At 44.2% G+C, this 20,836-nt stretch overlaps 1 protein-coding gene across 43 annotated transcripts in view; it reads left to right on the top strand.

Moving 5' to 3' along the window:
- R3HDM1 (R3H domain containing 1) overlaps nucleotides 1–1,545 on the top strand; it is a 183,398-nt gene extending 181,853 nt beyond the window's left edge. For 37 of the 43 annotated variants that reach the window (XM_021075222.1, XM_021075209.1, XM_021075247.1 and 34 more), the window contains one exon: nucleotides 187–1,542. In XM_021075222.1, the coding sequence (XP_020930881.1) occupies nucleotides 187–548 (362 nt within the window). In that variant the 3' untranslated portion in view covers nucleotides 549–1,542. Of the gene's footprint in view, nucleotides 1–186 lie in introns of all 43 variants that reach the window. The other 6 variants (XM_021075238.1, XM_021075208.1, XM_021075236.1 and 3 more) reach the window with 2 other exon arrangements.

Raw genomic sequence — 20,836 nt, 5'->3', positions numbered from 1 at the left:
CATAGGCTGCTCTGCATCCCTTGCCTAAGGAGTGAGAAATATTTAGAAGATGGCCATAACAAGTATAACTGGATTTGCATGGTTTCCAAAAATGTTACTCATTTCCTTTGTCATGTTTTGGTCCACAGTACTGTTTGCCCACCTCTTTGGTAACAGATTATTAATTCTGTACCTTTTCCATCCTAGTTGTTGGGAAGGTCTTGGAAATTACTGAACTGCCAGATGGAATAACTCGAATGGAAGCTGAGAAGCTTTTTGGGGAACTCTTTAAAATTGGCGCCAAGATCCGGTGGCTCCGGGACCCCCAGTCTCAGCCCCAGCTTCGTCGTCACCCCCTCTGCTGTGGCAGCGGGGACAACACTGTTAACCCTGAACGCTCTAAACCTAGTGACTTGGCCTCCACATACACCGTCTTAGCCACATTCCCCTCCATTTCAGCTGCGCAGAATGCATTGAAGAAACAAATTAACTCGGTTAACAAGTTTAAGCTGAGAACGAGCAAGAAGCACTATGACTTTCACATTTTGGAAAGGGCAAGTTCTCAGTAACAGCCTCCATGGACCTTTGACCTTTGTGATTCCCCTGTTCTTGTCCATCTTTAATTGGCTTCGTACCTGGGGCTTCTATTAATATGATAGAGACTCCTAGGATGTGTGGTTGTGGTGTTACAACTTATGAAGACAGGCCAGTGATCCATCAGGGGGGAGGGAATACACATTTCACCCCAAATGATTATAGAAATCCACATCAAAATGATACAGAGTTAGCAGCTTTTTCTGAGGAAATGCTGTTCAAATGCCTCCTAAATTTTATAGTTATTTTGTTTTATATTTCTGAATTCTTGTATCAGATCCAAAGCTCTATTGTACAGCAAATTATTCTTCAAAATGATTACAACCAGTTGCAACCTGTATTTTTTTTTTTTTTTTCCAGCCAGCACGGTTTGACCCACCATAGAATTTGGGGAGGAAAGAATCTAGGAGTGGAATAACCAAGACGAAACCATGTGCTGTCTTTTTGTGGGGCTGGAGGGTGACTAAGGAGAGCCCACAAATAGAAGCTTATTACTCTTCCCCTGTATCTCCAAACACAGAAACAAATTCTAGAAAATAGAGAACTCCTTCATAAGGTCCTTCCCTTATTCATTTAGGTCGTATGAACATTAAGTGTAAGGTAAATTATGTTCTTAACGCCTCTTAATCAAACCACTTAGATTCAAAGGGGAATAGAATTACTCTAGGCAGGCAGATACTTCCACTTTTTTTTTTAAGTGTCCCTTCAATAACTAAATGCCACTTTTGCATTCCCCTCCTTGTGGATTTTTTGTCACCCGAGGAAATGCATTTGATCAGTGCTGGAAACTTCTTAAGTGGTTTAAAATGTGTTTTCATTGTTTGCAGCTGATCACTGGACATCGAAGATTCATTGCACTTATGAACAAGGAAACTTTTTTTCAATTTCTGTGTAATTTGCAAGGCTGTACAATGTGTGCTGATGCAAGCAAGCCTTTTTCTGTTCAAGGAATAAATGTTTACAAGTGTAGACCCACTTTGTCTTTTGTAAATTAAAATCATCTTTCTAAATAAGAGTCAGTATTGAAGACAATACCAATCATTGTAAACAATTTTGAGTATGAACATATTGACAGCTAAAAATAGAACATTCTGTTTAATTAGGTAAGGAATTTGTGTTTTTAGCTGATATATTGAGCACCCAATTGTCCAGTTTAGCTCAGATGCTTTATAGAAAGCTTTCCCCATTTGTTAGTTAGTCGAACAAAGTCAAACCTCTGGGAGTTCCCACTGTGGCTCAGTGGTAAGGAACTGGATTAGTATCCATGAGGATGCAGGTTCAATCCCTGACCTCACTTGGTTAAGGATGCAGTGTTGCTGTGGCTGTGGTGTAGGCTGGCATCTATGGCTCTGATTTGACCCCTAGCCTGGGAACTTCATATGTCACAGATATGGCCCTGAAAAGATAGCCCCCCCCCCCAAAAAAAAAAGGTCGAATCTCTGGGAAACCCAAAGGGGTGAGGGAGAGGGTCTGCCATCTGCAACTTGCCTGGAGCCTGGTTTTCTTTCCACCCAGACTAGGGGTTTACTTTGCAACTCAAGAGCAGTATGTGTTACCAGGCTCTGATGTAAATGTCTGCTCCCTCTAGAGCATTTGCAAAGCCCCACTTCGTCCCAGGGAATCTCAGGCTTCTCCGCAAGCTGGTGCATGCAGATGATGAATATTGTGCTCCTGGAAGCAGACACTGGAGCTGCCTTTAACCCAGATTAAATTAGATTGAGAAGCCATACACAGAAAGAAGCAAGAGTGAGGGCTGAAAATCATTCACAGGACTATTGAATTTTTTTTTTTTTTAATTTTTGACTCAAGACAGTCAAAGATGGAAAGGATATATAATTAGGGCCAGCATTGCAGCAAGAATTATTTAATCATACATGGGGATGGAGACTACTATGGTTTATTTCAATTCTCTGAATATTCTCTTTAACTCCTGCAGTAGACTTCCTAGTAAACCTAAGTGATTGTTATTATTTCTTAATAGAGATATAATTGACATGCACTTATTTCAGAGGTACAACATAAGGATTTGATATTTGTATATATTGTAAAATGATCACCCCAATAAGCCGACATCCATCACTTCACTAATTATAATTTTTTTTTTCTTTTTCCTTTTTATGTCTTCTTAGGGCCACACCTGCAGCATATGGTGGTTCCCAGGATAGGGGTTGAATCAGAGCTGTAGCTGCCCGCCTACACCTCAGCAACACCAGATCCGAGCTGCGTCTGCGACCTGTACCACAGCTCACAGCAATGCCAGATCTTTAACCCATTGATCAAGGCCAGGAATTGAAACTGCATCCTCCTGGATCCTGGTCCAATTCGTTACTGCTAAGCCACAACAGGAACTCCTGGCCCAGAATTAAAGCATTCCTAAGGGCATCCTCAGGTGTTTGACAGCCCTGGCTGTGGGTTTTCCTAGAGCACTGACCATATTTAGGGGCAGGTGGTACTTTTGCCAATCAAATGAGTTACTTTATTTTTGGCTGCCCAACACATATGGGATTCCCAGAGCCAGAGATCAAACCTGCATGCCAGCACTCCAGAGAATCCACCAATCCCGTTGCACCACAGCAGGAACTCCAAAGTGAGTTATGTTGTCAATATTAGCAGCTCCTGGAGCCCCTTTGGGAAAGATGGAGGGCACTTACCTCTCTGGGCACTTCTGCTACCTTAATATATTGCAGAGCTGAGAATGTGTTGCTTATGGGTCTTTAAGACCTTGGTCCACAAAGAACATGGATGTACTGGGTGCATGTAAGTGAATCGGGAGTACAAGATGTTTGCCAGAAGTAGTTAAAAGTAACTATTGAGTTCCCGCTGTGGCGCGGTGGGTTAAGAACCCAACCACTGCAACTCGGATTGCTTAGGAGGCGCTAGTTTGATCCCCGGCCTGGTGCGGTGGGTTAAGGATACACAATTGCCCCAGCTCTGGCATGGGTCACAGCTGCAGCTCAGATTCAGTCCCTGGCCCAGGAATTTCCATATGCCATGGGTGGGCCCATAAAAAAAATTTTTTTAAGTAATTAATTTGTCATCTGAGCTGATAACAAAGTAGGGATCTGAGCCCTACCTGAAGCTAGGAAGTTATTTTTCTGATCCCAGTAGGGGAACGTGTGGCCTATAAGTTGTGTGGAAACATACCGGAGCCAGAGTGGCCTGGGCAGAGGCAAGTCACCACACCCACAGCTACCTCAGGAAGCAGAGAGAGTGGGGTTCTCCACTAACCATCAGCAGTGGGGGAAAAAAGCGAGTCTAAGACCTCAGCAGAAGCCAGCCACAGGGACAGTGTGAAGGCGGCCAGCTCCCCAACCCCAGCAGATAATGAAATGGGGTTTGATTGTCTTCCCAGGCAGATAGTGACAAGTGTCACGCTAGCATGAAGGTGACAGGATTCAAAGCCAGCCTGTGCTGCTTGGAATTCTCATGAGCTTTATGAGCTGATGCTAAAAGAGAACCAGAGACTCACGTGCACACGTGTAGCCCATAGTTCCCACCAGCCTGGAACACAGGTAGATACAGCTCCCCTTTCACCTACCCTCAGGGTCACACACACTCAGGAGCTGGCCACCTTCACATACTGCACATCTGTTAGTCATTTTCCCCTTTGGTGTCTCCATTTGGATTCACTTTGGTTTGATTTCACCAGTTTAAGAATATAGGAGGAGTGTAAGGAAAAGACTGTAGGCACTTCTAATCAGAAAACTGATCGAAGTTGATTCTTTGCAGGGGAAGGGGGAGGCATTGAAACCCACCCCCCAAAAAAAAACCAGCACCATTTCAGTTATCTGCTATCTAACAAACCACTGAAAATGTAGTAGTTTAAAGCACCAATCCTGTGGGTCGAGAATTTGGACGAGGCTCAGAGAAGACATCTTGGCTCTTTCCCACCTGATAACAGCTGCCCTCAGCTGGGGCTGCGCTGGGCTGCAAGTTCCAACATTGACTCATGTCTGGGCTCCAGGGGCTCTCACCCTCAATGCTTCCATTCTTCATGTGGACACTCTCTACTGGAGACATCTCATCCTCCAAAGTAGCTCTGTCCACGTGGCTTTTCTCTCCAGCACCCTAACCCGGACTTGATATAAATAGTCAGTCACTATGCTGTGCATTGGACCCCCAGAACTTACTAATCTTACAGTAGAAGTTTATACCCTGTGACCTCCTCCACCCACTCCTCTCAGCCCTGCCCTGGCAACCACCAACTATTCTCTATTTCCTTAAAGTCTTTTTTTTTTTTTTTCTTTCAGCAGCACCCATGGCATGTGGAAGTTTCTGACCTGGGAAATAAACCTGCGCCTTAGCAGTGACCTGAGCCACACCAGATCCTTAACCCACAGGCCACCACCAGGGAACTCCTATAAATTCATGGGGTTTTTAGGTTTGTCTCATGAGATCATACAGTATTTGTCTTTCTCTAACCTATTTCACTTAGTGTAATGCCCTCAAAGTTGATTCATATTGTTAGAAATGGCAGGATTTCTTTCTTTATGGCTAATTAAAAGGTCTCTTAAAACCTAGTCTTGTAAGCAGACAGGGCAGGGATTCCTGGAGAAAGAGAACCAGGCTTTCCTGACATTAGAGAAGCCATTTTTGGCCTAAGCCATTTGTGATCTAAGCCTGGCCATGATGCTTGCCCTTGGACAGGTCTCAGTAATAACCATCTTAAGAGAACAAAAGAACAAACCATTATCAGACAAGAGACATGACAATAGCAAAGATGATTAACCAGTTGTAAAGACTCCCAGTCCTGCTTCAATGGGAAAGGCTGGTCTGAAACACTTTCTTGAGCCATTGTGCAGAATTTTAACACCCCTTCAAATCAACTGGAACCTGAGGGATGATAATGTTGACCTTTTCTGACCCTTAAGACTTCACTTAACTAAACTCGAACAAATATTTGTTGACTGGTTAAGAGAGAAGATCAGGAGAATCCCAGCCTCCAGACCTGGTTATTTCTCCCACTAAGTGTTGTCAGGAGATGGGAGGGAGCTAGAAAGGAAAAGAGTCACATGCCCTCCTCTGGCTATCTTGGCACTTAGGTCGGTTCCTTAATGGCTGGGGCTGGGGGGAGGTGGGGGCTGGTCTTTAGAGCTGCGCTGATTGGTCACAAGGGAAAATGAAATAAAATGTACGTATGAGTCCCTGGGTAACCCGGTTAAAATGCAGATCTAGATTCATTAGGTCTGGGGTGGGACCTGAGATTCCAAAAGTTAATGACTCTGCTGGCACTCAAACAGGATTTAAGTAGCAAAGCACTAAGGCATCCCTGTTTTCAGATAAGTAACTCAGAGCACATGGCTAGAGCTGGGTCTTGCATCAGTATCCTGAGAGAGGGAAGCTATTATTATTCATCTAAGTTATGAGAAAACTCACAATTGGGAATCATACATACAGCCCTGGCATATCACTAGCTTGATTTTTTTCACAATTTTTTTTCAAATCTCTTAAATGTCCATTTTTTGTTTGTTTCACTAGTTTGATTCACCCCCTCATGAAAAGAAGAAACGAGCTTTTACAAATAACTCAGGGACAAAAGTCAACAAAACTCTCATATGTTGGCCCCTGCTAATGTCACATCACTAGAAATATCCTTGAGCTATTCCTGTTTTATTATTTTATTTTTTGCTTTTTAGGGCCACACCCACAACATGTGTATGTTCCCAGGCCAGGGGTCAAATAAGAGCTACAGCTGCTGACCTATACCAACACCAGATCCAAGCCGCTTCTGTGACCTACACCACAGCTCACAGCAACGCCGGATCCTTAACCCACTGAGCAAGGCCAGGGATCCAACCCGCAACCTCATGGTTCCTAGTAGGATTCGTTTCTGCCTTGCCACAACGGGAACTCCGAGCTATTCCTGTTTAATTGCTGTCCACATCATCCTGCATTCCACCCTCACCAAGACATCATCCTTCGTGGTCACCTGTCAAATTTAGACCTTTTGAGTATCCTTCCTATGTTTGGGCAAATCCCACATTACAAGTCTTTCTACCCTAAATAGCAACCAGGATGACTCAATTCTGTTTCACTTTTGCTCAGAAAAGCTGCACCCCAGCATGGCTGTGATCTGGAGCTCCCCCAGCCACCCCCCACCCCCCATCCTGAGAATCTGATCAAGAAGACAACAGGGGAAGAAACAGTCTCTTAACAGAATTCGTGGTTGTAGTTGACAGTTTCTGTGTGCAACCACAGGAGGTTTTCGAAACTGCTGGCTCTGGAGTTCCCACTATGGATCGACAGAATCAGTGCCATCTTGGGAGCGCTGAGACACAGGTTTGATCCATGGCCCGGCACAATGGGTTAAGGATCCGGCATTGCAGCAGCTGTGGCTTAGGTCAAAACTATAGCTCGGATCTGACCCCTGGCCCAGGAGGGAACTCCATATACCATGGGGTGGACAAAAAAGGGGAAAAAGAAAAGTGCTCAGCCTTATCCTTCCGAGGGTTTTTGATGACAACCTTGAATTAATTGTTCTTCTTTTTAAACTGGCTAGAATGGGAAACAAAGTGGCTTGAATAAAACTACACATTCTGCATAACGCAAAGCCCTCGGGTGGGTGTTTCCAGGATTGGTTAATAGAGCCGTACAGATACGGTACGCCACCAACGATCCAGCTTCCTTACATCTTCCAGGCATGTTGACTTGTCCGTTGGGGCTGGTTTCTCTCCTAGTTACTACAGTCCTGGGTGCCTGCAGGTGACAACATGCAGAAGCAGAAAGGGAAACCTCTCTGCAGTGTGGCTTTTCCAGAAGTTCCCAAGAGATCTCACTTCTCTGGACTAGAATTATATTACATGTCTCTGCCTAAAGAGATTATTGGATAGAGAGCATGAGAGCACTGCAATTGGTTAAAGTAACCAATATTCACCATCTTGAGGAGTTCCTGTCATGGCGCAGCAGAAGCGAATCTGACTAGAAACCATGAGGTTGCAGGTTCGATCCCTGGCCTCGCTCAAGTGGGTTAAGGACCCGGCATTGCAGTGAGCTGTGGTGTAGGTAACACGCAGCTCGGGTCCCATGTTGCCGTGGCTGTGGTATAGGCTGGCAGCAACAGCTCCGATTTGACCCCTAGCCTGGGAACCTCCCTATGCAACGAGTGCGGCCCTAAAAAGACAAAAGACCAAAAAAAAAAAAAAAAAAAAAAATTCACCCATTTGAGATGGGAAAGGACACAGGCAGGGCCTCTGAAGGACAAGGCCATTTGGAAGAGGGTCAATAAAAGCAAGGTTGTTTGCAGAGAAGGGATAGGTTAAGGTAAGCGACCAAGAGTCTGTCACATTCACTTCTACCTGTTCAGTGCTCAGTGTCGTGCTGAGCACAGGACAGCGGTCAACCAGCAAGTGTTTATGGAAGGGAGGGAGTGAAGGTGGGCCAATGGATGGGCCATGATCTCTTAATTTTTAACCCCTTCCTTCCTTCTTACTGCCACTCCTCTCATTTAACCCTTTAGCATTCACTCCTCATAACTTCAGTAGCCTCCCAGCTGGTCAGTATACCTGTGTTATCAAACCCAGATCCTTGAGCCTACACAGTAACACTAGACAAACTGAAATGGAGTTTGGAATAGAGAAATGCTTTTTGCAGGGCAAGCAAGGGAACGAGCAGCTAGTACTCAGAAGAACTGAACTCCCCAGTGGTTGTCAGGAAAAAGCGCTTTTTTTTTTCTTTTCTTTTTTTTGTCTTTTTAGGGCTGAACCTGTGGCATATGGAAATTCCCAGGCTAGGGATCAAATCAGAGCTGCAGCTGCTGGCCTACACCACAGCCACAGCTATGCAGGATCTGAGATGTGTCTGCGACCTACACCACAGTTCCCAGCAATGCTGGGTCCTTAACCCACTGAGCGAGGCCAGGGATCAAACCTGCATTCTCACAGATACTAGTGGGTTTTGTTACTGCTGAGCCACAGCAGGAACTCCAGGGAAGAGATTTTAAAGGCAGAATATGAAGTGAGGACTGCAGGGTGTGTGACTATTCTGATGGATGGTGGTAAGGTAACAGGGCAGTTGTCCAGGAGTCTTGTGCTCAGCATGAAGTTACTGTTCTCCATCTGGGTGGGGGCCTTAGTTCTTGTGGAAGAACTCAAAAGCATATTGTCAAAATATCCCTTGAGTAGGAAATAGGACTCTGCTTTATCACTGCACTATTTTTTTTTTTTTTTTTTTTGGCCTGCAGAAGTCCCTGAGCCAGAGACCAAGCCCATACCCCAGCAGTGATCTGAGCCACAGCAGTGACAACACTAGATCCTTAACCCACTGAGCCACCAGGGAACTCCTCACTAGTCTATTTTGTGTCTATTTTTCCTTTGTTCTGCATTTCCTCCTTTCCCTAATAAGTGACTGTTAGAATCTGCCCTTTGGAACTCAGGGAATGTCTAGGAGCCTGAAGCCTTTTTCTTACAAACGAGAAACAGGGAACACAGAAAGGCTTTTGTACCCAGGAGGGCCCCACAGGGTCCTATTTGTTTTCACTTGCCTCATGTTTTCCTTGCCCCTCTTTCACTCATCTGTCTAAATGCTATGCACACTTCACCCATAAAGACTTACCTGGTTACTCACATCTACTGAGATAAAAATAACAGCAATAACATGTAAGCTTATTGAACACTTATATGTAGGCACTGTACTAAATGTTTATAATGCTTGAAGTTAAAATAACCCAACTCGGAGTTCCCGTCTTGGCTCAGCAGAAACAAATCTGATTAGTATCCATGAGGACACAGGTTCAATTCCTGGCCTTGCTCAGTGGGTTAAGGATCTGGCATTGCCCTAAGCTGTGGGGTAGGTCGCAGATGAGGCTTGGATCTGGTGTCGCTGTGGCTGTGGCATAGAACATTCGCTACAGCTCTGATTCCACTCCTAGCCTGGGAACCTCCATATGCTGCTGGCGTGGCCCTAAAAAGACAAAAGAAAAAAAAAAAAAAAAAGAGCCATTTTGAGTTTATTTTTGTGGTGTGAGGGTGTGATCTAGTTTCACTGATTTGCATGCAGCTGTCCAGGTTTCCCAGCAATTCTTGCTGAAAAGACTCTTTTCCATTTTATGTTCTTGCCTCCTTTGTTAAAGATTAGTTGACCATAGGTTTCTGGGTTCTCTATTCTGTTCCATTTGTCTGTAGGTCTGTTTTGGTACCAGTACCACACTGTCTTGATTACTGTGGCTTTTTAATATTGCCTGAAGTTTGGGAGAGTTATGCCTCTTGCTTGGTTTTTGTTCCTCAGAATTGCTCTGGCAATTCTGGGTCTTTTGTGCTTCCATATAAATTTTGTATTGTTTGTTCTGGTTCTGTGAAAAATGTCATGGTTCATTTGATAGGGATTGCATTGAATCTGTAATCGCTTTGGGTAGTATGGGCATTTTTACAATATTAATTTTTCCAACCCAGGAACATGGAATATCTCTCCATTTCTTTACATCCTCTTTAATTTCCTTGATTAATGTTTTATAGTTCTCAGCATGTAAGTCTTTCACCTCCTTGGTCAGGTGTATAACCAGGTATTTGATTTTGGGGGGGTGCAATTTTAAAAGGCGTTGTATTTCTGTATTCCTTTTCTAACATTTCATTGTTAGTATACACAAATGCTACTGATTTCTGAATGTTAATCTTATATCCTGCTACTTTGCTGAATTTGTTGATCAGTTCAAGTAGGTTTGGGGTTGAGTCCTTAGGGTTTTCTATATAGTATCATGTCATCTGCCTACAGTGACAGTATTACCTCTTCTCTTCCTATTTGGATGCCTTTTATTTCTTTTGTTTGTCTGATTGCTGTGGCTGGGACTTCCATTACCATGTTGAATAACAATGGTGAAAGTGGGCATCCCTGTCTTGTTCCAGATTTTAGTGGGAAGGCTTTCAGCTTTTCTCCATTGAGTATTATATTTGCTGTGGGTTTGTCGTAAATGGCTTTGATTATGATAAGGAATGTCCCCTCTATGCCCACTTTGGTAAGAGTTTTTATCATGAATGGATGTTGGAGTTTGTCAAATGCTTTTTCTGCATCTATTGAGATGATCATGTAGCTGAAAGACTTAAATATAAGACAAGACACCATCAAACTCCTGGAAGAGAATATAGGAAAATCATTTGCTGACATCAACCTTACAAATGTTTTCTCAGGTCAATCTCCCAAAGCAATAGAAATAAAAGCAAAAATAAACCAATGGGACCTCATCAAATTGACAAGCTTTTGCACAGCAAAGGAAACCACAAAAAAAACCCAAAAAGACAACTTACAGAATGGGAGAAAATAGTTTCAAATGATGCAACTGACACGGGCTTAATCTCTAAAATACATAAGCAACTTATACAACTCAACAGCAAAAAAGCCAACAACCCAATGGAAAAATGGGCGAAAGACCGGAATAAACATTTCTCCAAGATATACAGATGGCCAACAAGCACATGAACAAATGTTCAACATCCCTGATTATTAGAGAAATGCAAATCAAAACTACCATGAGATACCACCTCACACCAGTCAGGATGGCCATCATTAATAAGTCCACAAATAACAAGTGCCGGAGGGGGTGTGGAGAAAAGGGAACCCTCCCACACTGTTGGTGGGAATGTAAACTGGTACAACCACTATGGAAAACAGTATGGAAGTACCTTAGAAAACTATATATAGAACTACCATATGATCCAGCAATCCCACTCTTGGGTATATATCCAGACAAAATTTTCCTTGAAAAAGACACATGCACCCATATGTTGACTGCAGCACTAGTCACAATAGCCAAGACATGGAAACAACTTAAATGTCCATTGACAGATGACTGGATTAGGAAGACGTGGTATATATATACAATGGAATACTACTCAGCCATAAAAATGAATGAAATCATGCCATTTGCAGCTACATGGATGGAACTAGAGACTCTCATACTGAGTGAAGTCAGTCAGAAAGAGAAAGACAAATACCATATGATATCACTTATATCTGGAGTCTAATATACAGCGCAAATGAACTTTTCCACAGAAAAGAAAATCATGGATTTGGAGAATAGACTTGTGGTTGCCTGGGGGAGGGGGAAGGAGTGGGATGGATTGGGAACTTGGGGTTAATGGGTACAAACTATTGCTTTTGGAGTGGATTAGCAATGAGATCCTGCTGTGTGTAGCACTGAGAACTATGTCTTGCCACTTATGATGGAGCATGATATTGGGAGAAAAAAGAATGTATACATGTATGTGTAACTGGGTCACCATGCTGTACAGTAGAAAAAAATTGTATTGAAGAAGAAACAATAAAAAAAAAAACCCTCAAAGGAGTTAAAGCAGCCAAGGAAATGTATTGGCTCACTGTAATTGAAAAGAACATGGGTATATGCTTCAGGCATTGCTGGATCCAGGAGCTCTGCAATATCCTCAGAATAAACTATCTTTATCTGTAAACTCTCCTATCCTGTGTTGGCTTTGTAAGCAGATAGGGTAGGGGGCTCTGGAGAAAGAGAATCAGCTATGGCTTTCTTGATGAGCCATTTTAGACCTAAGCCTTTTCTTTTTTTTTTTTTTTTTTAATGGCCACACCTATGGCATATGGAAGTTCCCAAGCTAGGGGCTGAATTGGAGCTGTAGCTGCTGCCTGTGCCACAGCCACAGCAATATCAAACCCAAGCTGTGCTGCAACCTACACCACAGCTTGCGGCAATGCCAGATCCTTAACCCACTGAGTGTGGTTGGCCAACTGGAATAGTCCTTAATGCCTTACTGGAGCTAGAGGTCCACTAGCATGTTGTGTATGCTGAGCAGCCATAGGCTCTGCCCCAAGCTCTGCTGAAGCCACAATGGGGCTGCTTCATCATCCCCTTGAAGACCACAACATTGTCCTTCTTCATCAGCATGTCCAACTGCTCCACCAAGGTGCTGCCCCCCGGCGCTGGGACCCACCCATCCCCCAACGCTCACCCAGCACCTGGGCAAGACAGCCTGAGCCTTCCAGGTAACAGCTTTAAAGAGACAGACACTTTCCATTAGCTGACAAGATAGCCACCTGCAGACCCAGCTTAGATCCTATTCTCTTGGCAACATCAATGAAAGAGAATAGTTCTTTTCCACTAATTCCTACAAAAATCCTGAAGTCAATTTTCACTGGTGTGGCTTGGGTAAGGGCCCTCACTGAACTATCTTCATGGCCAGAAAGAAATGGGTTGACCATTCCTGGCCCAGAAAACAGGGCAGAACCCCCAGATCACATGGACTAAGAGTGACCACCACCCACACTCCCCCCCCCAAAAAAAGGAAGACTGACATTCTGTGATCACAGGTGGAGGAACGGCCACTGAACTGGAAGATGATACATCCCAAGTAATATTTCATTCTTAACCCACTGCCATCAATATCACAAGCTACCTTTTAGTGAAGCTTGGGGAGATTAAATAACAAATGTCATTTGATCAGGTTTAGAACTCTGGAGACTGTGCCCTGAATTCTCTGCCCATCTCTTAATTGCATATAATAGTTTATACTGAACTATATGACTTGGTTTTGGTCATATACTGTCAAGTGTTGTTGGTTATCTTTGCAAATATTTTATTCCAATTTCTGAAACTGTACTATCCAAAATGGTAGCTACTAGCTACCATAATATTATAGTAGGTATTATCTTACTAGTAATTTAATTGAAATCAATTAAAATTAAATAAAATAGGAGTTCCTGTCATGGCTCAGTGGTAATGAATCCAACTAATATCCATGAGGATTCAGGTTCGATCCCTAGCTTCACTCAGTGGGTTAAGGATCCAGTGTTGCTGTGGCTGTGGTGTAGGATGGTGGCTACAGCTCCAATTTGCCCCTTAGCCTGAGAACTTCCATATACAGCAGGTGTGGCCCTAAGAAGATGTTAATAAATAAATAAATAAAATTCAGGGAGTTCCTTGGTGGCTCAGTGGCTTAAGGATCTGGCCTTATCTCTGCTGTGGCTCTGGTTATTACTGTACCACAGGTTCAATATCTGGCCTGGGAATTCCTGCATGCTGTGGGCATGGCCAAAAACAAAAAAGGAAAACAAAAAAAAAAAAAAAAAAGAAATTCGGTTCCTAAGTTGCACTAGCCTCGTTTCAGATGTTCAAAAGCCACCTGACTTTTTGCTGTCCAAAATCCTATCACCTTCCAGGTCTTCCACTGACTCTTACCTACCTACCTCTCCAGGCTTACCTGGCACTTGCTCCCTTCCTTCCTAGACTCTAGTCACTTTGGACTTCCCTAAATTCCCCAAATATGCCATGCTGTCTGGTCTCTGGGTTCTCTCAAGTGGTAAGACAGACACTAGGATTCTCATCTGTGGCAGAGATTGCTTAGTTTTTCAGCAAACTGTAGTAGGAGGGGTGTGTCTCTCTTCCTTGGCCTGTGCCAGACTAGGTTTTCCAGCCCCCTGCACTCTGAAGGCCCAGTGTCTGAGTTTCAGCCAATGAAATGTGAGCAGAAATGATGCATTCCCTTCTTGCTTGGTCCCAAACACCTCCTAAGAAATTCTCCCTGCTCTCGCTTATCAGAGTGGAGGTGTTGCCGAAAGTTGGCCTCTGTCCACTGGTGCTGAATAGAAACATGGTGACAGAGTTTGGGGTGAAGGAGGAAAAAAATAGCTTTATTGCTTTGCCAGGCAAAGAAGACCACAGCAGGCTAATGCTCTAAAGACTGTGTCCTCCTTTGGGAGATGTTAGCAAGCGGTTTTATAGTTTGGGAGTAGAAAATAGGGCCATAAATAATGGATCAGGGTAGATGCAAGCTTTCCTTCCTCTTCAGGGTTGGTGTTTAGTGGCCCCAGGACTGGTTCTGGTGGTCCTCCTTTTTGTTTTTTGGTTTGCTTGTTGGTAGTTTTAGTTCTGCAGAAAGATATTATAATATCCCTTGACCCAGCCCCAAGGCTGCACTATTGTTTCTTGACTGCTCCTCCCTGTTGTCTGCATCCCCTCCCTTCCCTGGTCATCAGCTGTTTGAACCTGCCCTTTGGAAACTCAGGGGAGGTCATGGAGGCTGGAGCTTGTTCCCTAAAAATAAGAAATTGAAGACACAGAAAGCCTTGTGTGCCCAGGAGACCCACAGGGCCCTGTTAGTTTTCAGGGGCTAGAAACCAGCAGTAATCAGTATCACCAGAGAGCCTGGCCCAAATACAGAATCTCATGTCCCACTCCAAGCTGATTTGAATCAGAATCTGCACCTGCACAAGCTCTCCAGGTGATCTGTAGACACTGAAGCTTGCTTGTTGGCTGCCTGTGGAGGGTGTCCTATCTCCAGGACACCCTCCCAAAGGATGAGAAGATTTAAGACTTCTTGATTGACTTGATGGAGCTGAACCCCTTGCACCAACACCCCCTTACACCTCTGACTGGCATTCATCTGTGAGGTGAGTGAACAATAAACCTTGTGTTTAGCCATTTTGAATTTGAAGATTTCTTTTTCCCACATGTAACTTACCCTCTGCCTGGAACAACGATTCTTTCCAACCTCCAACTTCTGTTCACGTGTACTCTCACTTCAGATCTCACTTCAAATAGTTCCATCAGGATATGGGTTCGAGCCCTGGCCTCACTCAAGGTTAAGGATCCAGTGTCACCGCAAACTTCAGTGTAGGTCACAGACATCTGTGGCTTGGATCTTCCATTGCCATGGCTGTGGTGTTGCCCTCACGTGCAGCTCTGATTTGACCCCTAACCTGGGAACTTCATATGCCATGAATGTGGGTATAAAAAAAGAAAAACAAAACTTTCTTCCTTCAGGTAGTCTGCTCTCCTTCCAGAATTCCCTAATTCAATTCTCCAGACTAAGGCATTGATGCCAGTAGTAGCTCTAGTACTATCCCATAATTTCTCTTCAAAGCATTACTCACAATGATAATTATATGAGTAATTGGCCAATTAGTTGCTTAATGTTTTCTATCCATCAGTATGTAAACCTCAGGGCAGGAAAAACATCTACGGCTTTTGTTTACTAATACCTACCCAGCTCCTACAAGTACCTTTCTCAGTAAATATTTGTCTCCAGTGATTAAATGAAGAAATGATCTGGCTGAGTCAAATGCTTTGAATTCTGAAAGGCACCTATGTATTTTTCTCGAGCGTGGTTTTTGCAGGCAGGCAGAAATAATAGCTAACATTTGTAAAACAGTAAATTATTATGTGGCAAGCACTTGCTAAGCACGTATCCGGGTCCATATTTAACCATAACAGAGGCCCTAAGAGGTAAGTTCTATTATTACCCCACTTTACACTGAGACAACTGAAGTATCAGAAAGGTGAGGAGGAGTTCCTGTTGTGGCTCAGTGGGTTAAAAACCCAACTAGTGTACATGAGGGTACAGGTTCAATCCCTAGCCCTGCTCAGGAGGTTAACATTTCGGTTAACTCTGGCTTGGATCTGGCGTTTCTGTGGCTGCGGTGTAGGCCAGCAGCTGCAGCTCTGACTCAACCCCTAACCTAGGAACTTGCATATGCCACAGGTGCGGCCCTAGAAAGAGAGAGAAAAGAAAGTTCAGGAAATTTGCCCACCATCACCCAACTAGTAAGTTTGGGCTGCATACATGAAGTGGGCAACTGACCATGGCATAACTATTTAAGTTACTACCATAAGCCTTGCTGATAATGTAATGACTTTCATTAAAAAAAAAAAAAATTATGGAAGTGAGAGTTCCCGTCGTGGCTCAGCAGAAATGAATCTGACTAGTATCCATGAGGACGAAAGTTTGATCCTTGTCCTCATTCAGTGGGTTAGGGATCCAGCATTGCTGAGAGCTGTAGTGTAGTTCGAAGATGTGGCTCAGATCTGGCATTGCTGTGGCTGTGGTATAGACCAGTGGCGGTAGCTCCGATTAGACCCCTAGCCTGGGAACCTCTGTATGCCGCAGGTGTGACACCAAAAAACAAAAAAAAAAAACAAAAAAAAATTGAAGTATATTAGATTTAATGACTTCCATTTTTAAATTTAAAGAAGAGCACCATTCCATCTTTACTTCTGAAAATTCAGTTTGTGTAAGTGAAGGTTATAATATATTCAAATGGAGTTCCCGTCATGACGCAGCGGAAATGAATCTGACTAGGAATCATGAGGTTGCGGGTTCGATCCCTGGCCTTGCTTTCAGTGGGTTAAGGATCGGGCATTGCCGTGAGCTGTGGTGTAGACTGGTGGCTACAGCTCTGATTAGACCCCTAGCCTGGGAACCTCCATATGCCGCAGGTGCGGCAAAAGACAAAAGACAAAAATAATAATGATAATGATAATAATAATAATATATTCAAGTGGTTCTTCTCCCTGCCCCACCCCTTTTTTGCCAAACGTGAGGCATGTGGAAGTTTCTGAGACAGGAATCAAATCCATGCCATAGCAATGATCCGAGCCACTGCAGTGACAATGCCGGATCCTTAACTCACCGCACCACAAGAAACTCCTTTTTTTTTTTTTTTGTCTTTTTGCCATTTCTTTGGGCCGCTCCGCGGCATATGGAGGTTCCCAGGCCAAGGGTCGAATCGGAGCTGTAGCCACTGGCCTACGCCAGAGCCACAGCAACTCGGGATCTGAGCCGCGTCTGCAACCTACACCACAGCTCACGGCAACGCCAGTCAACCCACTGAGCAAGGGCAGGGACTGAACCCGCAACCTCATGGTTCCTAATCGGATTCGTTAACCACTGCGCCACGACGGGAACTCCTCCTCTCTTTTTTAAATTTCATTTGCATCCTTAAGCCTAATATAGTAATTAAAGCATTCTCCTTCTGATACATAGGTGAGTGATTATGCTTTCCATCATCACTTTATCTTTTTGACTCCCTTTTTCTCTCATGAAAAAGCGAGAACAGACTATTTTTTCCTTTACATTTTATTTATAAATAGTTTTCAATATGTAAGTCATACAGCCTCCTCTAGTGGTAAACAGGTGAAAGCTTCTGTGAAGCTTTTTCTAAAAAGCATGGTGTGGGATTCTATATTTCAAGATTCAGGAGGAAATACAATTTGGGGATTTCCCAACGTGGCTCAGCGGAGATGCATCTGATGAGTATCCTTGAGGACTGAGGTTCAATCCTTGGCCTTGCTCAGTGGGTCAGTGATCCAGCATTACCATGAGCTGTGGTGTAGGTCACAAACGTGGCTCGGCTCCTGTTGCTGTGGCTTTGGCGTAGGCCAGCATCTGTAACTTCGATTTTACCTCTAGCCTGGGAACTTCCATATGCCACAAGTGTGGCCCTAAAAAGCAAAAAAAAAAAAAAAAAAAAAAAAGAAAGAAAGAAATACTATTTGGTTTCTTTTTCAAGCATGATAAAGGCTGGCATTGAACCATCACCTTCTTATAAATATTGAAATATATTTGTGTGAGCAGAGTTAAGAATTGAGTTTATGATGGGTTTTTATCTGTGCAAATTAGAACAGAACCTTTGTAGTGGGGAAATTTTGGCCTCATGACAATAATAATTCATTCAGTCTGTAAAGGACACAGGTATTATGGGGGGTAGAAAATTAGGTAGAGTTGCTGCTTTTCATCCTTTGGAGGAAGGAAAACATAAACCCCTGAATTTAAATATACGTAAAATAAAATGTTCACAAGAGGAATTCCTGTGTGACTCAGCAGGTTAAGAACCTGACACAGTATCCGTGAGGATGGGGGTTTGATCCCTGGCCTCACTCGTGGGTTAAGGATCCTGTGTTGTCACAAGATGCAGCATAGGTCACCGATGTAGCTCAGATCCTGCATTGCTGGAGCTGTGGCGTAGACCGGTAGCTGCAGGTCCTATTCCACCCCTGGCCTGGGAACTTCCATGTGCGGCAGGTGCAGCCCTAAAAAACTAAGAAGAAAAAGAGAAAAAATGTTCACAAGATAAAATGGCAATGAGAAACTGCACACTTCTTCCAGATATGCCATTTTCCCTGACCAATTGCCTTTCAGTTTCTTGGTTGGAAGCTGGTATTGAGCAGGCTGGTGAGACATAGCCAACCTTGCTTGGATACTTAATGCCTGTACACACTCTGGTGCCAACTGAATGTGTACAGCAGGCAAACTCAGATGTTTGTACTTCTGGAGAGCGAGGGAAGCTAAGAAATGGGAGGGGCCACAGCAAACCAGAGTGCACATGGCTCTTACAAAACCTTGTGAATGAAGCCCAATAACGTTGGAATGCCAGTACAGCCCATCACAGGCTCCAGCACAAGTGCAGAACTAAAGAATCCTGAGATTCCACATAGCCAAGACATGGAGAGAGTTAAGGGACATGTGCTGGGTAAACAGCTGCAGGGCCTCTGCTGGAAAACCTGAAGAGGCACAGGGTGATGGGTCACAGAGGAGAACCAACAGATTTGAGAGGTAGAAGGCCAGAGGATTCAAGGTCAGCCAACTGGGAGGGCTCCCCCATCAGCCCACAACCACTGTGAACAACCTGTGTGTGTGTGTGTTTTAATTTTTTCTTTTCAAGGCTACATCTGCGGCATATGGAAATTCCCAGGCTAGGGGTCAAATAGGAGCTGCAGCTACCAGCCTACACCACAGCCCCAGCAATGCAGGATCCAAACTGTGTCTGTGAATTACACTGCAGCTTGTGGCATGGCCGGATCCTTAACCCACTAAGCAAGGCTAGGGATCCAGCCCGCATCCTCACAGATACTAGTCACATTCTTAACACTCTGAGCTACAATGGGAACTCCCAACAACCTCTGTCTCTGACGACAAGAAGGCAGACTGAGAATTCACACTGGAGTCTAGCAGGTGGGTTGGGCTCTTGTGCTGGGGGTTCTCCAAAAGGTCAGGGACACACCAACTGAAACCTGGCCTTCCTCTCCACTGCCTCTGGACCTGGTAATAGTTCTCATGTCTACAATCCCTCATAGAAGAGCTCATTGCAATGAAACTACTCTTTTTGCAACAAAGAAACCCATAAATCCTTGAAGCCCAAATCATGGGAAGTCTTTTTTTTTTTTGGCTGTACTCAATGCATGCAGAGGTTCCTGGGCCAGGACTGGAACCAGCACTGCAGCAGTAACCAGAGCCACAGCAGAAGCAACACCAGATCCTTAACCTGCTGGGCCACCTGGGAACTCCCCATGAGAAGCCTTCTTTTTTTTTTTTTTTTTTTTTTTTTTTTTGTCTTTTCTAGAGCTGCACTTGCGGCATATGGATGTTCCCAGGCTAGCGGTCAAATCGGAGCTGTTGCTGCTGGCCTACACCACAGCCACAGCTCGGGATCCGAGCCAGGTTTGCAACCCACACCACAGTTCATGGCAACGCCGGATCCTTAACCCACTGAGCGAGGCCAGGGATTGAGCCCGAAACCTCATGGTTCCTAGTCAGATTCATTAACCACTGAGCCACGATAGGAACCTGGAAGTCTTTTATTTCTAGAATGAGGTAGGGTGGTAGGAAAGAACAGAATGTAACTTATTTCATAGTTTACCTCTTGCTCACTAATAAACAAACTTCAGTTTTGTGGTTCTGATTGTAAAATTGAGCTATAATTTGTCATCAGTGATTTAGGTCCATTTGAAAAGTAGGGCTGATACCCACTTCCTCTCTGTAATGCCCTATACAGGGCTCTTTCATTTTACTCAAACCAAAGTGTTATAGTCACTTCTTTATGTATTGGTTTCTCCCACTGACTACAGACTGTGAGCTTTTTGAGGGCAAATATACTACCTATTGTCAGTCAACAAAAAGTTGACTAAAAGGAGAAAATGCAAGAAGAACCAATGAACTAAAACAGAGATGGCAAAGAACCCAGCCTGGAGACTGAAGAGAACAGTCTTGTTGGCCCAGAGAGCTCAGGTGGGGACGTGGAAGATCGAACGCTGGAAAAGCTGGTTGGAGCGACATTGTAGAGGATTTTGAATGTAGAGCTACAGAATGTGTGTTTTATTTTTGGAGGCACTACAGGGGTTGTAAACATTTTTAAGGTGAATGAACATGCTGGGTTGGGGGGAGGTTGTTGATGTCGTTGTGTGGGATGGCCTGGAGCGAAGGCAGAAAGAGCAGTGAGGAAAGTTGTATGAATCCTTCAGGTAACTGGGGCTCTGTCTCATTTGTGTTCCCAGACTGAGATGTGCTTGTAGGAAGTTTGTTAAGGAGTAAACCACGTCTGTAAGAACATTGGTGTTGGTCAGATGCAGGGGTAACAGAGGCTTAGGATGGTCCTGGGAGGGGAGAGGGGCAGCTGGAGAAGGGAGGCTCTTCAGAGGCCAAAATGAGGCAAGGGTCCCAGGCCTTTGTGCCTTCAGCTGAGTGCACCTCTTGGAGGGCACGGCTCAGAGCCTTCAGCATCCAACACTCCCAACAGCTGGGGGAGTGAGCAC

The sequence above is a fragment of the Sus scrofa genome, chromosome 15 (assembly GCF_000003025.6).
Source record: "Sus scrofa isolate TJ Tabasco breed Duroc chromosome 15, Sscrofa11.1, whole genome shotgun sequence".
NCBI lineage: Eukaryota > Metazoa > Chordata > Mammalia > Artiodactyla > Suidae > Sus > Sus scrofa.
Note: the sequence above shows the minus strand (reverse complement) of the source record. Positions and strands in the feature narration are given on the sequence as shown.